This window comes from Macaca fascicularis, chromosome 1 (assembly GCF_037993035.2).
Source record: "Macaca fascicularis isolate 582-1 chromosome 1, T2T-MFA8v1.1".
NCBI lineage: Eukaryota > Metazoa > Chordata > Mammalia > Primates > Cercopithecidae > Macaca > Macaca fascicularis.
The window spans coordinates 177377431-177402307 of NC_088375.1; the positions used below are offsets into that span (position 1 = coordinate 177377431).

Below are 24877 nucleotides of genomic sequence, written 5' to 3' on the forward strand. Positions count from 1 at the left end.
CCACCACTTCAAAATGGGAAGAATCATACTTACCTTCCCAGATTGTAAAGAAGTAACGGCATGGGGAATGTGTACACTGCCTAGCACAGAACATGAAGCCTAGTAGGTTCTCATGAAGGTAATTGCTTCCTTTTCTTCATTTCTCCCTTCTGTTTTATGCTCTGTTATAGGAGACATAAAGGCATGCAGTTCCTTGGGAATTTTGAAGAATATAGGCTGTGATAGGAAATTCTTACTGGAGCGGGAGGGCTTCACCTGGGCCTTTGGCTGTCTCCTGCTTGCCCGTCCAGGGGCTCTCTCTGCCCCATTCTCCTGCTCTGGGAAGCTGACCTGTGTGGACTGCGTCCATCCCTCTTTCCTCTGTGGGCCTTCTGACCCTTTGGCCACGTATGGGGATTAGCCAGTGCTGGGTCCTAGCAAGAGGCTTAGGAGAGGAAAGGAGAGGTAAGTCTCTGTGTTTTTGATCTCCCTTTCAGCTTCTTTCTCCCTGCTGGCTGGCCTTGGGTTTGCTGCTTCCTAGACTGAAGGTCACTGCTCCTTTTAAGGAACTGTCTTTACAGGGTTCCCTCATAGTATTTCCCTCCTCTCTTCCTAGCCTTTCCCTCTCTCCTAGCCTTTCCCTCCTCTCTTCCCTTCAGGCCTAGTAGAGATAACAGTTCTGCTCTTCTCTCCCTGGGACACTGCACTGTCCTTTGGGGTTTCTCTTCAACCTAGCCCACTCGTGTAAATAATCTCTTTATTAAGTCTTCAGAAATAATCCTAATGTGAGTGTGTCATCAGTTTCCCGCTGGCACCTCCAAAGGTGAGCTGAGTTTGAATAGGTGAGGAAGTGTGGTATTTGATAACCAAGGTGTGCTCTGGGGTCTGTGACCAACCCGGTCCGCCTATAGCTTGTATTTCACTTAGGGATGCTGACCTGAGTTGTGAGTTTGGGGAGATATACCGAACTAGAGCCTGAAGATCAGGCAAAGTGAACATATCAGATTTCACATCATAGGAGAAATAATTTTTTGGTATTAATAATTGTTTCCTAACTCATTTTGAGAAGTATGGATTAAGTAATCAATAGTTATATGGTATAGCAAATAAATATCAGAAACACCTTTCTTTTCATTCCAAAGAAGTATATGCAAATGAAATAGAGGGAAGGGAAGGCAAACAATATGTAATGAACACCTTCTCTAGTACCAGGCAATTTGCATATATTACCTTATTTATTCTACTCAGCAACGCTTATGGGTAAGGTACCAATTTCCAAGCTTTCCAGAGGTAGAAAGGGAGGCTCAAAGACTTCAAGAGATTTGCTGAAGGTCACACATCTGGGACTTGTTGGAGCTACAGTTGGAACTCCCAGGGCAAGTCTGTGAGACAAAAAAAAGCTCATGGCTTTTCTTTGCCAGACACCAGATAACGGTGGTATAGTTTGGATCTGTGTCCCTGCCCAAATCTCATGCTGAATTGTAATCCCCAGTATTGGAAGTGGGGCCTGTTGGGAGGTGACTGGATGCAGGATGGGGGGTGGATTCCTCATGAATTGTCGAGCCCCATCCCTCAATGCTGTCTTCACAATAGTGAGTGAGTTCTCAGGATACTTGGTGGTTTAAAAGTATGAGGCACCTCCCCCACCCTCTCTCCTGCTCCTGTTTTTACCACATGAAGTGCCTGCTCCTGTTTTACCTTCCCTTCTGCTATGAGTAAAAACTTTCTGAAGCCTCCCCAGAGCCATGAGCCAGATAAACCTCTTTTCTTATAAATTACGGAGCCTCAGGTATTTCTCTGTAGCAACACGAGAATGGACTAAGGGTTCCGATGACAGGTATAGGAGCTTCAGGCTGTTTGTTGCAGGCCCCTACAATGAGGAGGACTATGGCATAGTAAGGCCATGAATAGCAGTAAGGCAGGGGGGAATTTTTCTGGAGTTAGGAATAGCCATAGAGCCTGGCCTCGTGAAGACTGGGTATGACTTTCTCACAGGAAGAATCCTGGGTATCTCTTGGGATTAGGTATTGTGTTGTTCCCGCTGCACAGGATTTGGTTTGCTCCCTGCCACTGGGTGTCTTCAGTTTCTACTTCTACTGAAAATGATCTCTTTCCCCTTTCTAATTATCTATTGTTTCTTTACCTAGTGGCTTCTGCTAGTCCTCACTTCTGCTAACTCACAACTTCTGCAAAGTCTTGGCCTTGCTGCCTCCTGGCTTCTGCCTCTTTATCTGGGCTCTCTACCTGTGGATAGAGTCTGCATTAACAAATTCAAATTCTTGAAAGACAGAATATGCATATCTTTTTATATATTCAACTTGGATGTAGTTCTTTCTGTCAGGCCGAACTGTGACTGCTGGTCAGGCAGCAGATTGTCCTTGGGGAGGGATCTGTCCTGGGCCCAGCCATCTGGGACTTGACTGGGGTGAAAGGCAGAGCAGGGCAGTAACACATACAACTCCTTTGCCATGTGACAGACGACATGTTCACAGGCTCCAGAAGCTAGGGAGGAGGCATCTGTGGGGGTCACCGTTCTGTCTACCACTGTCGGCTCTCCCACCCAGAGATCAGCGTTCACCCTTCATGCAGTATATATCCCCCCAACCCAGGATCTCTCTGGTCTCTTCTATTCAAAACCTCGAATGTCATCTAAATCTCAGGAGTTCAAAAGCCCCAGTTTTCATTATCTCAGTCATCTACATCAGGTTCCAGTGATTAGGGCTTGGGCATCTTTGGGGAGGGGCATTTCTCTGCTTTCCACCAGCGCTTACCACTGTGAGATAAACATTTTATGTGGATTACATCATTTAATACTGTAGTCAGATGTGGCATGTATTCAGAGTCATCACATTTTGCAGTGAACATATTCAGGTTTGTGGGAGTTAAATAACATGCCCAACCCTACCCAAGTGAGAGGGGTCATGCCAAGTTCTCTTAACCTTTATTCCTGTGTTTGCCAAATGTGACTGCATTTTAGAATCACCTGGGAAGCTTTTAAATCTCCTTTTGCCAAGCTGGGTGCAGTGTCATGCACCTGTAGTCCCAGCTACCTGGGACGCTGAGGTGGGAGGATCCCTCAAACCCAGGAGTTGAGGCTGCAGTAAGCTATGATTGTACCACTGCACTCTATCCCACAACAGAGTGAGACTCTGTCTCTAAAACATAAAATTAAAGAAAAAAAAATCCCAGTGCCCATGTGGCACCTCAAGCCAATTAAATAAGAATCCAGGGATGGGCAGCAGCTCCTCAGGTGATTCCAGCTGTAGCTCCCACTCGGGAGCTGCCCACCGTGCTCTTCCTCGTAGGTAGCGGTGTGGTGTGTAAGGAGAGAGTGCAGGTAGGTGGTCAGGGAAGGCTTCCTGTGCAGGGGAGTTTGAGTTTGTCGTGGTTCGCAGGGTGAAAGAGTGAGGAGGCTTTTCCATGTTGCTGATTTGCTCATTACTTTCCAAGTGTGATTGCCTTTGTACGTTTTTGTGAGATGGTTCCAATAAATACATTCACAAATCGGGAAACAACAACAAAAAGACATCCTTTGTCAGGGCCTCCATTCTCATTTATGGCTTCAGGAAAACACGGTTATCGCTGTTGCGTGTGCTTTTTGTCAGGGAGATAATTGTGGAAATTCGGTTGCTTCCCGTCAAGCGCAGATCCTTTTGTGGAGAAAATTTGAGCCATCCATGTATCCATTTTACAGTAATTGAGATTTAGCAAGCTAAAGGAAGATGATAGCCCTTTTTGTCAAAAGAAAGGCAGTAAAAATATGTTTGAGGGGAGCGAGAAGAAAAATAGGTTATCAGTGATGAGAGAAAGCCTGCCACCTGTCTTTCTCTTCCCTCCAGAAGGAGAAGGTGGCATCTATTAGCAGGGACCTTGAGTGGGTCCAGCCGGTAACACTCTTACAGGAGGAATCTGTCATTGGGACCCAGACAGTCACTGAGAGTTGGATGGTTCAAGATGAGTCCCTGCCCAGGGGCACTCGTAAAGCGGAGCAGCTTGGGGACATCTGTTGCACTAGCTAGGCTTGGTACTTAAGGTGTTGGTTCTGTTCTCTTTCTGATTGTCAACTTTGAAGATAATGAAATGCAGCTTGTGGAAGGGAGAGTAAATAATGGCGGTATATATTTTAGGTAAATCAGCAGGTGAAGCTGCCAAATGCGGCATTTGTTTATTTAAAATCCCCTTCACAGGGAGGCCGGTGTTAAATACTTGTCTTTTCTCCCTGCTAGACCCTAGGGAATAGCAATAGTTCACGTTGCTCAAACACTCTGTGGAGGAAACAGGGATGAGCACAGGGCGTTCGGTCTCCAAGAACAAATAAACACAGTATGCCTGCCTCCCCTCACCTGGCTGGTGTGGAGTCGGGTTAAAATGAGGAATGGTATCGTCGCTATAAAGGCCAATGAGGGAGATGCCCCTTTAGAACCTGTATGTTGGAGAGCAGGTGTGATGAGCACCTGAGGTCAGACCCTGCCCTGGGAGGCTGTAGCTGTGGCCAGCCTTGTTTAATCTCCTTCTGTACCTCCAGCATTTACAGGGTCTGCTTACACAGAGTCAGTGTTTGGGAAGTGTGTGTTGACCTGATTTGATTGACAGAACCTGTGATTTAATGACTATGTTCTGAAGGAGTTGGGTATGTTTGCTTTTTACCTTTATTTATTTTTTTTTAAGATTCATTTATCTAGGACCTCTTTGGAAAAGAAAATGGAAGCATGTGTGCTTTTAAATTTATTCCCTTCACGCAGCAGTCTTTTGCTTGGCCCTCGGTCCCTGGGTGATTCCTGGACAAGTACCATCTTGCAAGAACATAATCTGTATCAGTTGCTCCCCTGTTATCCCACTGTGGTGGCCCCTGTCACCTGTGAGTAGTCAATGAATCAATGAGTAATTTTTGAGGTCTTCACCAGTGTATGAATTTTGGAATATGGTACATACCTGTGCTACTATTGATCTGCATATTAAATGAATAAACCTTTATTTATTTTTGTAGCTAAAAATAATCTTACGCATTGTAGAGTTTGATTTTCCCACCCCAGTGGATTTTCTTGGGGCCTCCTTGGGCTGTACACCACTGGGTTTACAGCACCCCTTTCAAGCACCTCGCTAGCAGGATCTGAATTCAGGCCCACTGCAGTCTGGCCTCTGTCTCTTTCTGCAGACTTGCCTCTTGTTGCTACCCAGCCATGATGAACTGTTTGAGTTCCCAGGATTGATTATGTCTTCTCTCTGTTTCATGCTAACATCCACAGCTTTTCTTCTTAAGGTGACTAACATTTACTAGTCTTCCTGAACTCAGTTCAAGGATCTCCTCTTCTCGGAAGTCTACCGTCTGCGTCCCCACTGCTAACTCTGCCTCACTCCACCCTGTAGCATCTCCAGGTTGAGGCAGTGCCTATCCTCTGCATCCCTGAGACTCCTATGATTTCTCTCATACCAACTGTTACCATGCCATGCAATCACTGTCTCTTTTTCCCTCCCTAACAATTTGAGAACCTTGCAGTTGGAATTATATCATCTTTATTTCTTTCTGAGCATCTAGAACAGTGGTCTATCAAAGAATAGGTGTTTAATAACTTCTTGCTCAATGAATCAGTGAATTTGTTTCCTTATTTAAATATTTGTTGCCAGCCAATACAACATGGCAGGCCCTGTGCAGGGGGCTGGTGTGGACGCAAAGGTGTATAGGGCACTTACCCACTCAGGGTTGGGACAGTTTAAGGCCTGCTGGGCAGACAGAGCCACAGCTGTATGACAAGGTAGAGAAAAAGAGGATGAGAAGGGGAGGTGGGAGAAGAGAATGAGCTGAACGCAAGGCAGGCAGCTGTGACATTTTATATAGCTTTGTGCATTTTGGTCTCCTGTAAGCCCAGTGAAATGAAAAGGTATTCCCATTTTACAGAGGAAGAAATTGAGGCTGAGGCTGGTTACAGAGCTTAAAGGTCTAAATTGACCCAGGCAGTCAATGGCGGAGTTAGGCAGGCTTCCAGCCCAGCCCCTTGGACAGCTTGCTGCTTTAGATTCTGCCAACTGCTGGTCGATAGGTTTTTGTAAAATTAGAGGTGAGAATTTTAGAAGGTTGGATGTAACTGGGGTCCCAATTATTGAAAACACTAGCGGAATTATTTTAGGTTTATACACTTGTTTTTTTTCTGATACTGTAAGAGTTTATGTAATGAATTTTCATGGTGCTATAAATAGTTAACGAAACTGTGTGATCCATTAGTTAAATGAAATGTTGCTAAGTATGCCATGTTGCTGTCAAATAAATTCCTTTAATATTGCTAAAACCCGGTTCTGGCTTTTGTTAGCTTTGAGTTTGATTACAGAAGCACACTGTCTTCCCTCCCTCTTTGCCTTGCCAGAGATTGACTGATGTCTGAATAACAAGAGTGCTGCCTTCTGGAACATAGCGTTTTATTTTTCCAAAAATACTTTCACATAAACCTATGAGATTATTCTATTATTATTCTATTTTACAGATGAGTAAACTGATAAGAAAGATTAGTTTAATTCTAGATTATACCCTAGAAAAGTTAGACCATCAGATACTGTGTCGCAAGATCCCCCTTATTTACCTTTCAATTTAGTTAATAAAAAGAAAATATGCCTTGTTCATAAACAACTTAAATGGATTTTGGCCGCATTGTTTGGACCCTATTTAAAATTGTTACTACTTGTATTATGCTGTCAGTGTTAGTTTTATGATCTCAGCATACAGTAAGAGATGTGGCACATTCTGTTTTAGAATTTTATAGAGACATTGCTTATGTTACCATTTGTGATACCACAGTGTCGATTTCATGAAAACTGATAGATAGTTTTCTTTCTCCACTTCTGGCCCAAAGGGGAAAAAGAGTTCTATAGGTTTTGTGAAATTGTAACTGATCTTTTCTCTCTTTGCTTTGGCTTCTAGGAATCTCATAGTCAAACATATAGCCTGTCTTCTACAGCCGTATCAATGTTTTTGATGTCTTATTCTTGCTTCTGCCTTCATCTTCATTTCTAATTTTTTGTGTCTCTTTGCTCCTACTTTCTCATTTGGTTTATCCTATTATAGAAAATGGATTTTATAAGGCTTTCTATAAATTGCCTAAAATTTTACTTTTTTTCATAATGTGGGGTAAATATAACTAACAATGCCACATCATGAAGATGAGCTGTTAGACTAAGATAGTCGCCCATATTTGTGATTTGTTTTCTCCTCTTTCTTGTTACAGTTATGGCAAGAGACCTTTGACTGGATCCATAGCAAGGCTGTAAATCTATCAGTTTTGTGGGGTTCAAAGTTTTAAAGCTAGGAATATGTCCTATCAATGTATTATTTTTCTTGAAAGGTTTGGTAAAGAAGATGATGATTGTTCATCTGCTTCAATGATGGTGGTCCCTTATTAGCAGAAAGATGCAGCATCTCTCAATATTCTGCCAAAAGTTTCTATAGCACTTGTACCTTTCACACCCACAGCAGCTTTATAGAACTGCTTTCATTGGGTTCCTGCAAAGCCTTACATTTAACTGTTGTCTTGACCCTGCAAAGATCAAGTATGCAGCGTGGGGGAATTTTAGGCCTTTTCCAAATTGCCATGGTCAGATCAGATAGCCTTTGACATTTAAAAAAAAAAAAAAAAAAAAAAAGGATTGACAGGTTAATGACATAGTCCCAGGGATGGAGAGGGAGATGCGTAATCTACAAAAGGCCTACTTAGGCTGAGTAATTAAAGGAACCTGCAGTGGTTCAGGGGGCAGGAGGATGTAAAGTCTGAGTGGACATGGAATACAGTCTAGAGGGGGAGTTTAGAGCTCAGGAAGAAAGGACCCTGTTCCATGCAACTTTGGTCCGTAGACTTCTGCCAAGTTTGGCAGTCTGGGGAGTTACAGGGTGGAGGTGGAGTCAGAACTGGCAGCCATAAACGAATTTTAAACTCAGCTAGCCTTGGGCATTAGAAAGCCCAAGGAGGGAGCTGGAATGGGTTTGAACTTAGGAGAAAAGTGAGGCCAGAACTGACTTAATTACATACTTCTTTGTGTTAGAGTTTGAGCTAGGCTTTTTTTTTTCCTTTTTCTTAATTTGGAAATAATCTCACAATTGCAGGAAAAAGTATAGGCATAAGAATATGCAAAAAACACCCTATGCCCTTTACTTAGTATCACCCATTGCTGATATTTTATCTTGATTGATCATTTGTGTGTTTTCTCACTGTGCATGTATGTATAAATATATTCACACATATATGCATACACATACAAGTATACATGTATATGAATTTTTTTCTGAATCATCTGAATCTTGGCCCTTTACTCCTGAATATTTAGTGTGTTTCCTAAAAACAGCTATATTATTTTATATAATCACAGGAAAATTTTCAAGTTAAATAGATTTACCATTAACACAATATGTTTACCTAACTTACTATTCATATTCAAGTTTATCAATTGGCTCAATAATTTTGGGGGACTAACATTTCTTTTCTCTCCAGTATAATATCCTGTATAGATACGATATTTAGTTGTTATTTCTGCTTAATTTCTTTTAATCTAAAATATTTCCACAGCCTCTCTTTGTCTTTTATTACATTTTCAATGAATACAGCTCTCCCCTTCCCATTTTTTAAATGCCTAATCTGATTAGATTCCTGGGCAGAAGACTACACAGTACTGCATAGTGATGTTGCGCTCCGCTCAGGGTATCACATGCTGTCCATCGGCCCCTGTTTGTTGAAGTTCATTTTGTTAACAAGGTTTTGTCCAATTTCTCCACTATGTAATTACAAAGTTTCCCTTGGAACTGATACCCAGTAAGTGGGAAGACAGTTTAAGACCTGCACATATTCTGCTTCTTATCAAACATTTTTCCCTGGACTTAGCATCTGTTGATGATTCTTGCCCGACCAGTCTTTACTCTGATGGCTCTGATGGCGGCAAAATGTTGATTTTATAACTCCAGCAGTCGGTATTTACCAGTCAGCACCTGTTCTGCTATAAGCAAGACAGCCTTCCATTCTTACCCCATTGGTATGTCTGTCTGTCATCAGTATAGATTTGTGGATTTCTATTTTTTCAATGGTTTATTATTTATTACCACCCTTAATTATAGCAGTGTTTAAATAATTCCTAATTAGGCTGGCAAGAACTCTTCATGATGCCTTCTGCGTCCTTTATAAAATTCTCTCATCATTTTTTGTTTGTTTTGAGCACTTAATTTCTGGAATAACAAGATATTTCAGGCTCATTTTGTACCTGCCATGCGCCAGCTCTGAAATAATTCATTTCCCCCAAGAAGCCTTGGTTTCTTTTGCTGGAAAATGATAGCAGAATCCAAAATCTAAGTATTAGTTATCTCATTGTTGCTAGAGTATCTTTGCTCCTAGGCCCTCTTAATGGACAGAGATAGGAAATAGTTGCATATCAACACATACATACATTCATATCTATACATTTATATACAGATGCATGCATACTTTACAAATCCCGAGTTTACTCTGAAACCTACAATTTGCAATCTATCACTTTAGCATTCTTTCCTGCTTTCCTTTCCATGTTTTAACATCCCTTGTCCCATAGGAGAAGCTTGGCTCCCAACAATATCTGTGCATTTATTCCTTTGCTCCATTCTATAGAACATCGAAAATAGTTTCTTCTGCTTTGCTCATAACACTACAGAAAACAAGCCTACTAAAAAGACCTCAGAATTTGTTTGCTGCTGCTCTTGCTTCAACTCTACCCAAGACTGGGTGTGTGTCATCCAATTCTGTGTTTATGTTATTTGATAGTTTTTTCTCCTCCACCTCTTTAGCAAGTGTGCTTACGATGTCCGTTTAACATACAATTGAATTGATTTGCTTCCGTCTACTTTTAGTTTTACGCTCACCCTTACCTTCCCTATTAATTTATTTTTTTCAGATATGTAGAACATTAATATGCTTCCAAATGTGGGAATTATGCAAAAAGCTGTATCCTGAGAAGTATCACCCTCTGCCATATCCCTTTTACCCTGACACCCAGTCACATCACCACTAAGTGATGAAAAACAACTTGCGTGTTACCTGGTTTGTTTATCCTGTGTATCTTTTTGTAAAGATAAAGGTAGCATGCTATAGACTGAGCTAGGCTTTTTAATGCCCAAATCTCATTTATCTTCTAAATCTCACATACTTGGTGGTGGTGTTCCCATTTTACTGATGAGGAAACTGAGGCTTCTTGTCTGTACTGTTATAAACCTTTGGGCCTTGTTGATAAATGTCCCGTTTTCTATGCCTTATACCTTGGATGAAGCTAAGTAAGACATCAAATCACAAAACATGCCAATAGTGACATAGAGTTTTAATGCATGCAGTTACTGCCACACAAACTCAAAGTCTTGGTTTTGGGAAAACTACATTTTCATCTGTTTTTTAGCACTACGTTATTTTTTAAACTGGAATTTCCAGTGGCCTTAGTGTTATCACACAAGGCTCATATCAGGTTGGGAGGGGTTTTGTTTTGTTTTTCTAATTTGGTTGAAATTCACATGACATAAAATTAACCATTTTAAAGTCGTATTTATTGTAGTCACGATGTTGTGCAACTTCGCCTCCGTCTGGTTCCAGAATATTTTCATCACTCCCAAAGAAGACCCCATACCCATTAAGCAGTTCCTCAGCCTTATGCCCCTCCCGTAGCCCCTGGCAACCACTGATCTGCATTCGGTCTCCAAGGATTTGTATATTTTGAATATTGCATATAAGTGAAGTCATACAATATGCAACATATTTTGTCTAACTTACTTGGCTTGCTATTTTCAGGGTTCATCCACATTGCACTGTGTATCAGTACTATATTTCCTTTATACATTGAGCAATAGTCCATGGTACAAATATTTTGTTTTTCCATTCACCCACTGATGGAAATCTGGGAGGGCTTTGAGGGAAGTTGGAGAGATGAGCGTCTTGTAACTTGCCCTGTGCTGTACTATTTACTAGCTATGTGACTTTGGACAAGCTGCTAAGCTGGCTTGTGCCTCAGTTTCCTCATTTGTTTAATGTAGATAATTATATTGGACTCTTCAAATAGTTGAATGAATTGCATCAAATAATGCCAGAAAAACTTATAGCATAGTACTTGGTAAATAGTGGACCCTCAATAAGTAATAGCTGTTTTATTGTAGGATTATATGAGAAAAGGGGGAAAGAAAGAACACAAATGTGTATTATAGTATGTGTTTAGTGTGTGTTTGTTCTGTTGTAGCTGCTGAAACCTTCATGTTTTGTTTAAAAAAAAAAGGCATATCTGTTTTCTCTGCTTTGTGGTTTGGTGTTTTTGGCCCCCACTCCATTGCTAAACATGAAATTTTACATTTTAGAAGCAGTTCACTAGACAGAATGTCTGTAGTGGAATGTTACATAATTCACATTTAGATTTGAAGAGCTCATTATAAAAAACCTGACACACTTCAGGAATATTAAATTACTGCAGATTGTGTGGAGCAAAGAAATATTATTGAAGCATTTCAAAATTCCAGGCAAGCCTGAATTTAACTGATAGGGTTTCACAGCTTTTACTGGGGAAAATGATTTGAGTTGTCACATGGTTTCTGGCCCTGGAGGACTTTAATCTCCTTAATTACAAAGAAGCGAATTTCCTAAATAATTTGGAGTTACTTCACAGCATTTGCTCAACCTCTGCCTTTTGGAAAATTAAAGGGGATGCCAGGGTCCACACTGTGGTACGTTCTCACAGTATTGTAGCTTATTTAAGTTTTTATTCACAATGATGGTGGTTTCCTTTCATTACTGATGTAGGGATGTACTTCAGAAATTCACAAGTAATGCTTGTAACACTTGAACATAATCATATTTTGTTGAACAAGCATCTTTGAAGATAGAAATAGGGAGAGATGCTATATTGTGATTTAGAAGGTTGAAGAAGAGAAAATGGCCCAAATCCAATCCAGTTTTATACACTGATTTTAAAAAATTCTTGAAAATGTGTAAAATCCACATATTTCAACTACTTTCTGAATTTATAGATTAGGCATCTACTGTGTCCAAGGCCAACTGATACCATTTCCTACAGTTCATCCTCAAACAGCAAAATTAACTTGAATCAGTTTCTTCCTTTGTAAAGGGGAGATAATACAGACTTTCGGTCACATACCAGCCATGTGGCCTTGAGCAAGTGGCACAGGAATTTATGTGCCTAATATTTATTAAATGCTTACCAGGAGGCATGCCAGACACTCTTCCAATCACATTACGTGTGTGATCATACTTGATTGCCACAACAGCTCCACCAGTGGGCACTATTATCCCCAGTGTACAGATGAAGAAACTGAGGCAAAGACCAGGTTGAGTAACTTCCTCAAATCATGTGGCTTGTAAGTGGCTGAAACTGAAGTTGTCCAAAAATCAAATCATAAAATAAGTTGGGAGAGAGTCTGTTTTGCTACAGAGATCAAAACATCTTTCTGCCTGTGATGTCTCTTCGAACTGAACCTTGAGGAGTCAATAGAATGTCAAGGCAGACTTGAGACAAGAGATTCCATAGAAAGATAGCAGCACAAGGAAAAACTGGGAAGATGCGGAAGTACATCACTTCCCTGCTAGATTTGTGCCTCCTTTTACTTGTTTGGTTGTTGATTTCACTCCTCCTTGCTTTTATACATGCTGATCTTTCTGCCTGAAACAACCATTCATTCACTCATTCATTCATTCTACATATAATTATTGAGAAGCTGTTGGTCCTTTCCCTTATTGTCCTTTTGACAGAAACATTGCTCTTCAACATCTCACAGAGTAGGGCTTATCCTCTGAAGCTTTATTGACCCTTCCAAGCAAAGATGAATACTTGCATCTTTCTACCCCGTATGCCTGGTATTTATATGCCTGTTTTAGTTTTGGTCACATATGTGTGTTGCCGTCCCTTACATGACTGATACCCCTGTTAGATTGAGCTTCTTTGAGAATAGGAACCAGCCTTTGACTATGTACTCTTGGCCAGCATGGTTACTTGGTAAATATCTGTTAACATGAATGAGCTAGCATTTGTACCTGGCCCATAGTAGATTCTTAGTAAATACTTGCTGCAATGAAATGGTAAATATTATTAATAAATTTGATTATGTTTATACATGACCAAATTTTGTGACTCTGTCATCTTCCATTGAACGTTGTCTTAGAGATAAGGGGCTGGAAAGGGTGTGGGGGCTGGTGGCAAGGTATAGATAGATGGTATAAAAGTGGCAGGATAAATTCTCATTTTCTGTGTACGGTTTCATGGACCCTGTTTTACAAAGATAACTTTCTGTTTTTCTTAGTTGTAGCCTTAGATTCACTAGATCAAGTACTTTCATTTGGGCCATTTCCTTTTTAAAAAATAGTTAGCTTATATACAAATAAAACAAAACAGATATCTTTGGATTAAGGTGGGAATTTCCTCATATTCAAGCTTTACTATAATTTTACATGGCTTTTATATTAGACTTTCTGGTTAAGATTAACTAGATTGTCATGATTAACAGGTTTGGGTCATTATTCTTTTTGAACTGAAACTGGCATTCGAGGTCAATCGTTTTCTATTAAACCGTTCTAGATCTGTGGGATGAACTAAGAATTGGCTGCACAATTCGAAGATCCATTTCTAATAGCTTTTTCTTAATACTTTTCAAAAGTGAAAATTGGTGAAATGTTTACTTTTTAATAGAACTCTCATATAACTATCATAGTCACAGGAAAAGACTATTATCAAAGAGAATACTGTATATTCGTTTAATTTGAATGAGACCAAGTGAGATACTATATGTGAAGCAGTAGCTAAGGGCATAGTATATAGTAACTATTACCTGTAAGTGAAGTGGTTGTATTATCTTTATTATCATTATTATCTTCATTATCATTATTATCTTCCTAGCACAGTGTTTGAGTTTAATAGCACCTGGTATTGTTCAATGCATATTTATTAGAGAATGAATGAATGAAATCTGTGTCTGCCTGTTTCTTTTCTCTTTCTCTGCACATTAAATGCTTGTCTGCTCTTATAGCTGGAGGAAAAATTGACATAAAATTGGCTTGCTGGAAAGTTTCTCGGCCCCATTTGTCACCTTACCCTTGGAGTCCAGTTGTATGTCAACTCTATGCCCCCTCTGATGCCTGCCAGTGAGGGACAGACCACAGGTCACTTCCATATGATCTGCTTTTGCTGCCAAGGCGCTGATCAAGCCTGGCTGATAGACGGGTGCTCTCTTGTTGGAAATATCTCCATGGGGCTGGCTATACCTTTGCTGTATGTTCTGGTTGGGATCTGATGCTTGAAAATAAGAAACACAGAAAACAGAGTTGGGTTTTGTCCCTCTTATAAATCTAGACTTTTAAAGATCTATTTTGAGTTACCTAGTTTGAGAAGCAGTTTTGCCGCTATAAGCCTCTCATTCCCTTTGCTGTATAAACCCTATCAATGCCTTCATGAAACCATGGGAGCAGTGTTTGCATGAAGACCAAGATTTTGTTTGTATATGTTTGCCAATTCACTTTTTTAAAATGTCTGTTTAACTTCGTAACAGTGATGATTCTGAATGTTCTCTTGCCTTGATTTGCAGCACTCAAGAAGAGTGAATGAAATGTGCAGCTCAGAGTGTCATTTCTGAAGGGAGGAGTCTTTCTCTTGGAGAAGAGTCCTCAATGAGCCTGGCCAAGGCCCGGGATCTGTGTGAAGTGGACTAAGGATTAAGTAGGATGTCAACTGAGACAGAACTTCAAGTAGCTGTGAAAACCAGCGCCAAGAAAGACTCCAGAAAGAAAGGTAGGGCTGAATTTGACCTTCTTTTTTTAATGGCTACTCTTCTGCACAGGAATGAGTTTTTAAATCTCTGGAATGATAGAAAGAAATATCTTTATGATTGCAAATATTTTTAAATAGTCATTTTGTGTGTTTTGTATTCATAATATAATAATGTAATGGTCCATCATTATTCTCCAGATAAAATCCAAAACTTTTCTGCACAGGAATGAGTTTTTAAATCTCTGGAATGATATAATCTCTGGAATGATATAAATAAGTATCTTTATGGTCACATGTATTTTTAAATAGTTATTTTGTGTGTTTCGTATTCATAATATAATAATGTAATGGCTCTTCATTTGTATTCATAATATAATAATGTATATAATATAATAATGTAATGGCTCTTCATTACTCTCCAAACAAAATCCAAACCTTTTCTCATAATATACAAAGTTTTTCTGCATATGCCTTCTATCCATCCCTCCAGCAACATCTCTGCCTAACCTCCCCACTTCCCCATCCCTGTTTACCCTCCAGACATCCTGTAGTTCATCTTTACCTGTACCAGTGGTTGTCAAACTCTGGCTGAACCAGAATCACTGGGAGGGCTTGTTTAAAGCCTTCATTTCTGAGTCTCATCCCAAAGTGTCAGATTCGGTGTCTAGGGTAGGACGCAAGACTTTCCTTTTAAAACAGCTTCCTAGGTGATGCCAGTCCTGCTAGTCCAGAGACCCTACTTTAAGAACCACTGGACTCTTAATCCAGCCTGAAATCCTTTTTTGTTGCCCTTCGTTGTTGTTGTTGTTGTTGTTGTTTTCTCTGAACTGACTCCTGCTTATTCACTAGGTTTGAGTTTAGGGGAGCCTCCTGGGGGAGCCTTTTCTTACTCCCAAAATTGATATAAATGTTTTTATTTGTTTTGTTTCATTAGTACTTGGTTAGTGTTTCACTTTATTAAAAATGTCCTGCGTAAGCTCCTTTGGAGCTAGATGTTTTGTTCACATTTTAAGTCTCAGCACTTAGGAAGTGCTTGGCAGAGAGCAGCCAGAGATATCTGGCAATGAAGATTTGCAGGCCTAGTGTGATGATAAAGTAATTCTGTCACTTCTCATGTTTTCTGGAGAATTTTAGCCCCATGGCTTTAGGACCATGTTTTTCAGTAAGCTTCACCCCCTGCCAATTAAATATGAGCAACTTCTTTCTCTGTGTGTGTATGTTTTCTCCCTGTAGTTTCTGCTCTCTCTCCCTTGTTTTCTCAGCTGCATGGGAGGGGATTAACAGAGCTCTCTTTCAGGTCTTGAAATCTGTCAATGTGGGCTTGCAAACCGGGATGCCCTTGACTTCTTGGTATAGACAGTGATTTGTTTGAGACATCACTGTGCCTGCCCAGTTATGTTTTGTGATGGCATTTGTCTGGCACTCTATATGAAGTAGGGGACATAACTGTAATACATATGCAGCTCTTGGACAGCCAGAAGCCCAGGAAGGACTATAAATTTTGCTTTTGATGTTTATTTGAAACACAAATATTTGGGAGGCAGTCTATTTCATTCCCTAAAAATTAATGTAAACCTGTTTTCTATGCATCATGGTCTAAGAATAATAGAAAGAAAGTAAGTGGGTGAAAGAACATGTCTTGGGAGACTGCTATGTGGGGAAAAAAAAAAAAAAAAAAGAGGTCGCAGAGCCCAGTATGTACTAGAATTTAAATGCTTTTTCAGTGGAAACTGACAAGTTATATTTTTGCCTCAAATTTAACCTTTCCGCCAAACCTGCACTCTTGAATGCTTAATGCATTAAAAATGTTATCTTAGTGCATATTTTTTCATTCTTAATTTTAACATGCAAAACCAGAAGCGTTCTGCAGAGAGGATTCAGGTTTTCAGGACATTGGCTCAGTTGGGGATTTGGGATAACAGCGTGAAGGTGACCCTTTTAGAACCTCCTCATCTTCATATCCTAAAAAAACTCTGAAATCAACATAATACGTATGTGAGGAGTGTCCTCCAGGGAGCGGCTAATACCATGGAATTTGGGTAGGCAGAGCTGGATTCAAATTCTGGCTTTACCACTTTCTCACTGTGTGACCTTTGAAAGTATTTAACCTGAGCCTCATTTTCCTCTCCTATAAAATGGGTGTATAATATTACTGACTTCAAAGGCTCACTATGAAGATTAATGAAAATAAGGCAAATAAAATACTTAATATATTACTTGCCATATATTAAATGCTCAACAAAGGTTAGCTGTGATCTTCTTCCTCTTTTTCCTCCCTTTTCCTTTTCTCCTTCTCTTCTCCTCCCTTCCCTGTCATCTTTCTCAATTTCCCTCCTCTCCCCTCTTTTCTCTTTTTCTCTTCCTTCGTCATTCATCTTGTCTTAATTAGCTTGAGTTGCCATAAGAAAATACCATAGACTTGGCAGCTAAAACCACAGAAACATATTTCTCACAGATCTGGAGGCTAGAAAGTCTAAGATCAAAGTGCCAGCCAGTTTGGTTCCTGGTGAGGGCCCTCTTCCTGGCTTGTAGATGGTCATCTTCTCACCATGTCCTCACATCTGTAACCTCAGCTACTTGGGAGGCTGAGGCAGGAGAATCGCTTGAACCTAGGAGGCAGAGGTTACGGTGAGCCAAGATGGCTTCATTGCCCTCCAGCCTGGGTGACCGAGTAAGACTCAGTCTCAAAAAAAAAAAAAAAAAAAAAAAAAGAGAGAGAGAGAGAGAGAAAATGTGCTGGTAAGCATTAATTCATTTCTTGTTCTTCAGTTTTGATGATGTAATAGTATTTCATTAAACAAATGTTGCTAACTTGGACAAAATTAATACAACTTTAAAAGGAATAAACAGTTTATATACTGATATTGAATCTTGAATATAACCATGTCGTTATGCTCTTTTATTACTACTACTTTCGCCAACTATGCTTGGATTTTCTATGGAGACAGCGTATAATCCGCAAATAAATTTCTCATCTATCCTTAAGTACTTACTCTTTTTCTCTCTAATTGGCTGGATCTGTCATTATAATATTTAGTGATAGTAAATGTCCTTATCTTGTTCCTGATCGCTTCTAGATTACATTTAAGTGATGCTTAAGTTTTTACTAAAGACAGTTTTCTGGCCAGGCATGGTGGCTCACGCCTATAGTCTCAGCACTTTGGGAGGCTAAGGTGGGTAGATCGCTTGAGCTTATGAGTTTGAGACCAGCCTGGGCAACATGATGAAACCCTGTCTCTACAAAAAAAAAAATGCAAAGAATGGCCAAGCATGGTGGTACATGCCTGTAGTCCCAGCTACCTAGGAGGCTAAATTGGGAGGATGGCTTGAGCCCGTGAAGGGCAGCTTGCAGTGGGACACAATCGCACCACTGTACTCCAGCCTGGGCAATAGAGCCAGACGATGTCTCAAAACAAAACAAAACAAAATAAAACATATTTATTAGTTCCCCTTTATGTATTATTTTCTAGGAAGTATTTTTAAATTCTAAATTTGCATGCTGAATTTTATCATATGCTTTTTCTGTATTTATTTCAATGATTATACATATTTTTCCTCTTATAATTTATACTGTGGTGGATTTAACTGATAGATTTTTAAATCTTCATTTCTGGGGTAAATCTTACTTGGTCGTAATGCTTTTATTTTCTACACTCTGGTGGATTTGATTTGTTAGGTTAAGGAATGTTTTTTTGTATCTATATTTACCAGCAAGATTTGTTAGGTTAAGGAATGGTTTTTGTATCTATATTTATCAGCAAGATTGGTGTGTAACTTCTTTTCTGGGACAACCCTTGTGTCTGGTATTAGTTAATATTATATTCTCATATAATTATTTTTATCAGTTAATATTATGTCCTCATATAATGATTTTTGGTAGGGATGAAACCCTGAATAATATTTAGGACTATTTCTGGAAAATATTATCTTTTATTTTTTACATTTATTTAACTTTTTAAAAGCTGTATGTGCTTATTGCTGAAATTAGAAAGGACAAACAAAAATAACTACTATTAACAACTGAAGTTACATCCTTAAACTGGCCTTCCAGGATAATATGTGGTTGACATCATACTCTTCATACAATTTCATGTCCTATTTTGTTATTTGATATAAGTGTATTTCCCATATTATTACCTGATATTACAAAATAGAAGTGTTTTTCCCCCCTCTTATTAAGATTTAGATGACTCCAGGGGCAGATATTTTAATTCCTGAAAAAAGAATACCTGACAATTTGGGTCATCTATTGTGGGAAAGAGTGGCATAAAGAAAGTTAAGAGGCCCTTTAGAGTTCTTCACAAGCCTATCACCCTAGTTCTTTAACTCAAGCTGTTGAAAGCAAGCCAGACGGTTTCAAATACAAGTCACACAGGGGCATATTTCATCACAAAATGAGTTTCTAGGCAGGCTATTTATGAAATGTAACTAGAGTATTCACAATTCAAATAAGGGATGCAAGTAGTGAAAAATAAAGTTGTTTTTTTCCATTTTATTTGTATTGGGTTGTGTCACTGCACATACAGCTTGTCAAATGGTGCCCATTCCAGAAGTGGAATTTGATGGAAGGCCCGAGGAAAATAATGTATATTTTCAGGTTCGTTACCTGCCATCAAAGGAGGACAATCAGTTGACACTATTCTTGTTATTTGTAATCTCCGTATTAGGGCACTCAGTGGAAGATCATGGTAGAGGAATGTGTCCCATGATGAACAGATAGACATTTCTGGGGGCAGTGCCTGGAGTCTTCCAGTCAGTGCCATCTGTCAGCTTAGTGTAGTGGAAAGAGTACTGACTTCGGAGCACAGCAGACCTGGTTTTTAGTTCTAACTCTTCTCTTTATATGCTGTGTAACTAGAGACAGGTTAGTTAGCCTCCTTGAGCCTGGTTTCACTTATCTTTAAAGGGAGGTGTGTGTGTGTGTGTGTGTGTGTGTGTGTGTGTGAATATTTTCACTTGTCATAGAAAGGTGAGGGTGCTGGGTGCGGTGCTCATGCCTGTAATCCCAGCACTTTAGGAGGCTGAGGTGGGCAGATCACCTGAGGTCAGGAGTTTGAGACCAACCTGGCCAACATGGTAAAACCCTGTCTCTACTAAAAATACAAAAATACAAAATTAGGGCATAGTGGCACTTGCCTGTAATCCCAGCTACTTGAGAGGCTGAAGCAGGAGAATCACTTGAACCTGGGAGGTAGAAGTTGCAGTGAGCTGAGACTGCGCCATTGCACTCCAGCCTGGGCAAAAAGAGTGAAACTCTGTCTCCAAATAAATAAATAAGAAATAAAAGAAAGAAAGGTGAGGGAGATACTGTGGGTGAGAGCTAGCTTGGGGTCTGCAATGTAGTATGGCTTAGTCAGTGTTAGTGTGTTAGTGCTCTGTCCTTTCTGAAATCACAGTTCGCTATTGCCTCCTTATTTTCTAGGAACACCTGGAAATAGTGAAACTTTTTAACTTCCCTTATATTTCATGTTAGTGCTATACCCAGGGATCATCAGTTAACCACAATGACAATGACAAAAAGCTACCTTCATATTTTCTCCCAGGAGAATTTTGACTCCAAGAATCAAGGCTTTAATGGGATTTAGGAGAAGTCAGTGATCACAGGGCAGATGCCTCAGGTTTGAAGTCACATCAAACCGAGTGTGAACCCTCTGTACCTCGCAGCTGTGCTAACTTTTGGAAGTTTCTTGAAAAATTCTAGTTAGTTTGGGTTAAGGAATGGTACATTCAGGGTCATGACTGCTCAACTGGTCATTAGCCCTAGGGAGTAAGTTCCGCTAACATTGGCTTACCACATAGGAGCTTATAAATTGCCATCATATTGATTATCTCATTAGGTCATCAGGATCCTGAGAGATTAATTTTTTAAGAAAACAGTCTTTTTATCAGGCTTATTTATCATTGCTTCTATATGCTGCTCTTGTCGTGCATAGGAGGCAGTCTGGGGTCAGTCAAGATACTGGGTATTTGGGTTCATACTTTAAGCCCCCCCACTCTTTGGTGGTCTAACTTCAGACAAGTCACCTCTACTTTTTGAGCATTACTTTTCTCAGCCACCAAATGGATGTAGAGATAATATTTGCTTGCCCAATTTTGAAATTTAGTAGGGGCATCATTAATCAGTTCTTTTGTCCACGAACATTTATATAGCTCCAGCATGAGCCCAGCCTATGCTTGGTCTTCTGAAGAACAGAGAAATGCCTTAGAAGGAGATTCTGACCCTAGTCATATATGCTGTAGTTAAAGACCTGTGAGCTGGGAGGGTGGGGTAGGGGAGGGGGCCTTCTGATATTTATGTCTCATCCTTCCCGGAAAAAAATATTGTGTTTCTACTTTGCTGCTTTTATTCATTCCCAACCTCTTACTGTTCATAAAATGCGTAAGGTTTACTTTGACTCCAAGTTTATTTTTATTAATTAAAATATTCCGTATTTATCATAATGAGGATGATTCTCATTAAAACTCTTTTCATTGCCTTCCTGACTAAAAGCAAGTACATTTTTATTTTAACAAACACAAGTAACACAATACTCTGAAAGTCTGTATACAATAAAACATGAATAACCTCTCCGGAATACACAACTTCTCAGGAAGTTGATATATATAAAAGGTTATAAGAAGTTAATGTTTGGTGGCAGGCCACAGCCCGGTTGTCACAGATGAGGTCTCAAGAGGAGAATGATTTGCCAGTGGTCACTCCCCTGGGCAATGGCAGAGCCAGGGTTGCCACCCAGGAGTGGCTCCCTGGCTGGAGCTCCTTCCACTCAGTAGGTCCCAAACAACTGATGTTCTTAGGATTCACCTCATTAACCTCTCGGGGTGTTTGCTTCCTCTTCCTTACAGTGAAGACTTCTGAGAAGAGCCCATGTTTTAGAATTAGATAAACTGAAGTTGGAGTCAAGGCTTGGCACATTTTCTACTTGTCTATCTTGGGCTAGCTACCTAATCTTTTTGGGCCTCAACTTCATCTGTAAAATGGGAATAATAGTAGTTCCTATCTCAGAGTGTTGCAGTAAGGATTTCATGAGTTCACAAGTATAAAAAAGCTAGCATTGAAACTCTATACATAGAATCAAGATTAAGAAATATTCCTTTCCCCTGTGGCCCCCAACTCCCACCATGTCTGAGAGGCAGCACATCTCTAGTGGTATAGGAAATACAGAGAGGTAGAAGGTACCCTTTTCTCCAGAGGAATATGGGATAGTTGGTAAGAAAAAGAAACTGGTCCCTCTTCAAATGGATACTTGCTCCAAGAATAACTGAGGGAATGAATAGGAAATATAAAGGAAAGTAGACCATGTTGTCAAGCTACAAAGATTTATTAGTAGCCATCATGTATGCTTCTTGCATATGAACCATTTTAGATAAATTGTCCCTAATGAGCCTAACTCTTACATCATCCCATTGAATACATAAGAAAATAATGTTTAGAGAGGTCCAGAGACTTGCCGCAGGTCATGGGGCTTGTCTGCCTGAGTTGCCATACACTAGGTCTTACCAGTGCTGACGTCTGTACTGTCTTCCCTGAATGTATTCTGTGGGTTTGCCTTGTGGCTTGATGCTGGAGAGTTGGAGAATGTGAAAAAATTATAGGGGCTCTACTCTTCTGAGGAGACTGGAGCATAGAAACTGATTAGCTACATCATGTAAATTTATGGTGCTGTTCTGTCTTGACAGGGTTTTGGTGAGCTAATCATTCTCTGGGAACTCTGTGATTTGTGAGCTTTAGAAATTCAAAACCAAGGATTTAATTATAAGAAAAGATAAATTTGTCTGAACTTGATCAGTAGAGCTGTTGGGCTGAAGGGCTTGGAGGCAGAGAGTCATGTTTTGGGGCCAAGCAGTTCACTTCTTTATGGTAAGACTGATCGTATGATGTGCTGTGGTGAAAAGAGACTTCTGTATTCTCTGTGGTCACATGGTCATGAATTGATTACAGGACACTTCACTCAGTGTGGCCATTCCCTGAAGACAAACTGTTTCAGGTTTAATTGGTGACTTAGTTCAGGACTTTGTTCTAATTGGTTTCCTTGCTAGAAGTCAGGCTTTCTCCAAACTCACCTTCATAGCTCCTTTCCTCTTTGAACTTGTTCTGTAACCGTGGCAGCATACGCCACAGGACAATGCATCAAGTCCTTTGAAATGTGGTTCCTGTCTCCTTTTCTGTCACTCTGCTTGCTCCTACCCTTAGCCACACTACGCTTCAGGTCCCAGGCCTCACCTCTGTGGCTTTTGTGCAGACTGCAATTTCACCTTTGCTAGCTCTCTTACCCTGTGCACTTGCAATTTTTCTTTTTGGAAACCAAGTCTCGTTCTGTCACCCAGGCTGGAGTGCAGTGGCATGATCTCCGCTCACCGCAACCTCTGCCTCCCGGGTTCAAGCGATTCTCCTGCCTCAGCCTCCCGAGTAGCTGGGATTACAGGTGCGCATCACTGCGCCCAGCTAATTTTTTGAATTTTTAGTAGAGACGGGGTTTTACCGTGTTGACCAGGCTGTTCATGAACTCCTGACCTCAGGTAATCCGCCTGCCTCAGCTCCCAAAGTGCGAGGATTACAGTCACCTTTTGGTTAACATTGTGAGCTTCCTAACAACCTCAATTAATTAATCACTGATTATCAGTTCATGTGACCCTCTGTGTATCTTTCAAATCCATTCATTCCTTCTCCCCTCACTAGCCCCCACCCCGAAGGTAGTTCAGCCTACCTTCATCTCTCATCTGGATCATCCTAGCACCCTCCTAAATGGTCTTCAGGTTTTCACTGCTGTCCATCTCCAAGCCATTCTCAGCACTGCTCACTAATGTGGAGATTTAATCAGATCACACTCCTGCATAAAACCCTTCAGTGAGTGGCTCCTCCTGCCCTCAGGAAAAAGTCCACACTGCTTATCATGGCATCAGAGAGGGTGCTGTCTGGTCTGACCCCTTCTTATCTGTCCAGGCACATTCCTCACGACTCTTGCCAATCATACTTCACTGAGTGATCCCACTGAACCAATTTCAGTTCCCTGACCCTACCATGTTGATTTTTTACCCTTGGGGTTTTGTACATGTTTTTTCTTTTCCCAGGAATACATTTTTCTGTATTTGTTTCAAAGCCAACTCTGTGTATTCTTTAGTTTCAAGTTAAAGATTACTTTTCTTGAGAAATGCTTTGGTGACCCATTGCAACCACCCACATACCCCCAAGTTGTGGGTCATGACCATCCTGTGTGCTCTCAGCCACTTTGCATTTTCTCCATTATTTAAATAAGGTTTATCCTCCTCTTTATCACACACTAGGCTGGGAGATCTGTGAGGACAGGGACTGTGTCTGTTTTATTAGCCACTTTACTGCTGCCACTAAGGAGAATGTTGAAAAGTGTAGGTATGGAGCAATATTTATTGAATGAATAAGGGAGTAAATGAATGAACTTAAGGCCAAGAAAAATCTCACCTGAGTCCCCTGGATTCTAAGGGGTCTCACAACACCCTGTACTATGGGTAAAGTGTGATAATTTTATCACATTTTTTCTACAATTATTTCTACTATTTTTTCTACAACTATTTTTCTTTTATCTATGTTATGCCATTAATTATGAGTTCCTCACCTGGTACACTTGGCACATGGTAGGTACTCAGTAAATGTTTGTTGAATTAATTGTTATAAAATGTGGGGGAGAATTATTTGCACAAGAAGAAAGAAAATTTAAAAAAAAAAAATCTCCCCTAAGAGTTGGCTCTTGAGATTCTTATTATGTGGCATTCAAAATTCCTACAATTCAGACAGCTACTTCTCCTTTTGTGATGTGTGTCCAATCATGTCTGGTGCTGTAATTTAGCGTGATGTAGGCCATATTGGTAGTAAGAGCTATAAGATTTGCCATATTAGTTCATCCCACTGCTTCATTAAGCTCAGTGTGCTGCCTCTGGCAGTGGCTGGGCCTGAATTTTGATGTTTGGAAGAACAAAGCCCTTCACATTAGCCCTCTGAATCCTTGGTATGCTGTGAGTCTGGTTAAGTATCTGCTCCTTCTCGGAGTTGGAGAGTCTTTGTCTTTGTAGATAACCAGTAAATGACCCAGAGGATGGGGTTTTATTATTTGTGTGAGTTTGCTGAGCAGACAGTGTTCCCAGGTGTGCTGAGATTTCAGCAATCTCCTATTGCAACACA

At 40.2% G+C, this 24877-nt stretch overlaps 1 protein-coding gene and 1 long non-coding RNA gene across 51 annotated transcripts in view; one reads left to right on the top strand and one right to left on the bottom strand.

Annotated features, from left to right (window-relative positions):
- The window catches only part of DAB1 (DAB adaptor protein 1), a 1247092-nt gene that overhangs the window by 934936 nt on the left and 287279 nt on the right, over positions 1-24877 (top strand). For all 50 annotated transcript variants that reach the window (XM_065521819.2, XM_065521824.2, XM_074005785.1 and 47 more), the window contains one exon: positions 14543-14745. In XM_065521819.2, the coding sequence (XP_065377891.1) occupies positions 14679-14745 (67 nt within the window). In that variant the 5' untranslated portion in view covers positions 14543-14678. The remainder of the gene's footprint in view (positions 1-14542; positions 14746-24877) is intronic.
- Positions 13888-23517, bottom strand: LOC141407965 (uncharacterized). The gene is made up of 3 exons (XR_012419700.1): positions 23430-23517; positions 17178-17407; positions 13888-14253 (listed from the first exon to the last, which is right to left on the bottom strand). It is a non-coding gene; the product is annotated as an uncharacterized lncRNA (long non-coding RNA).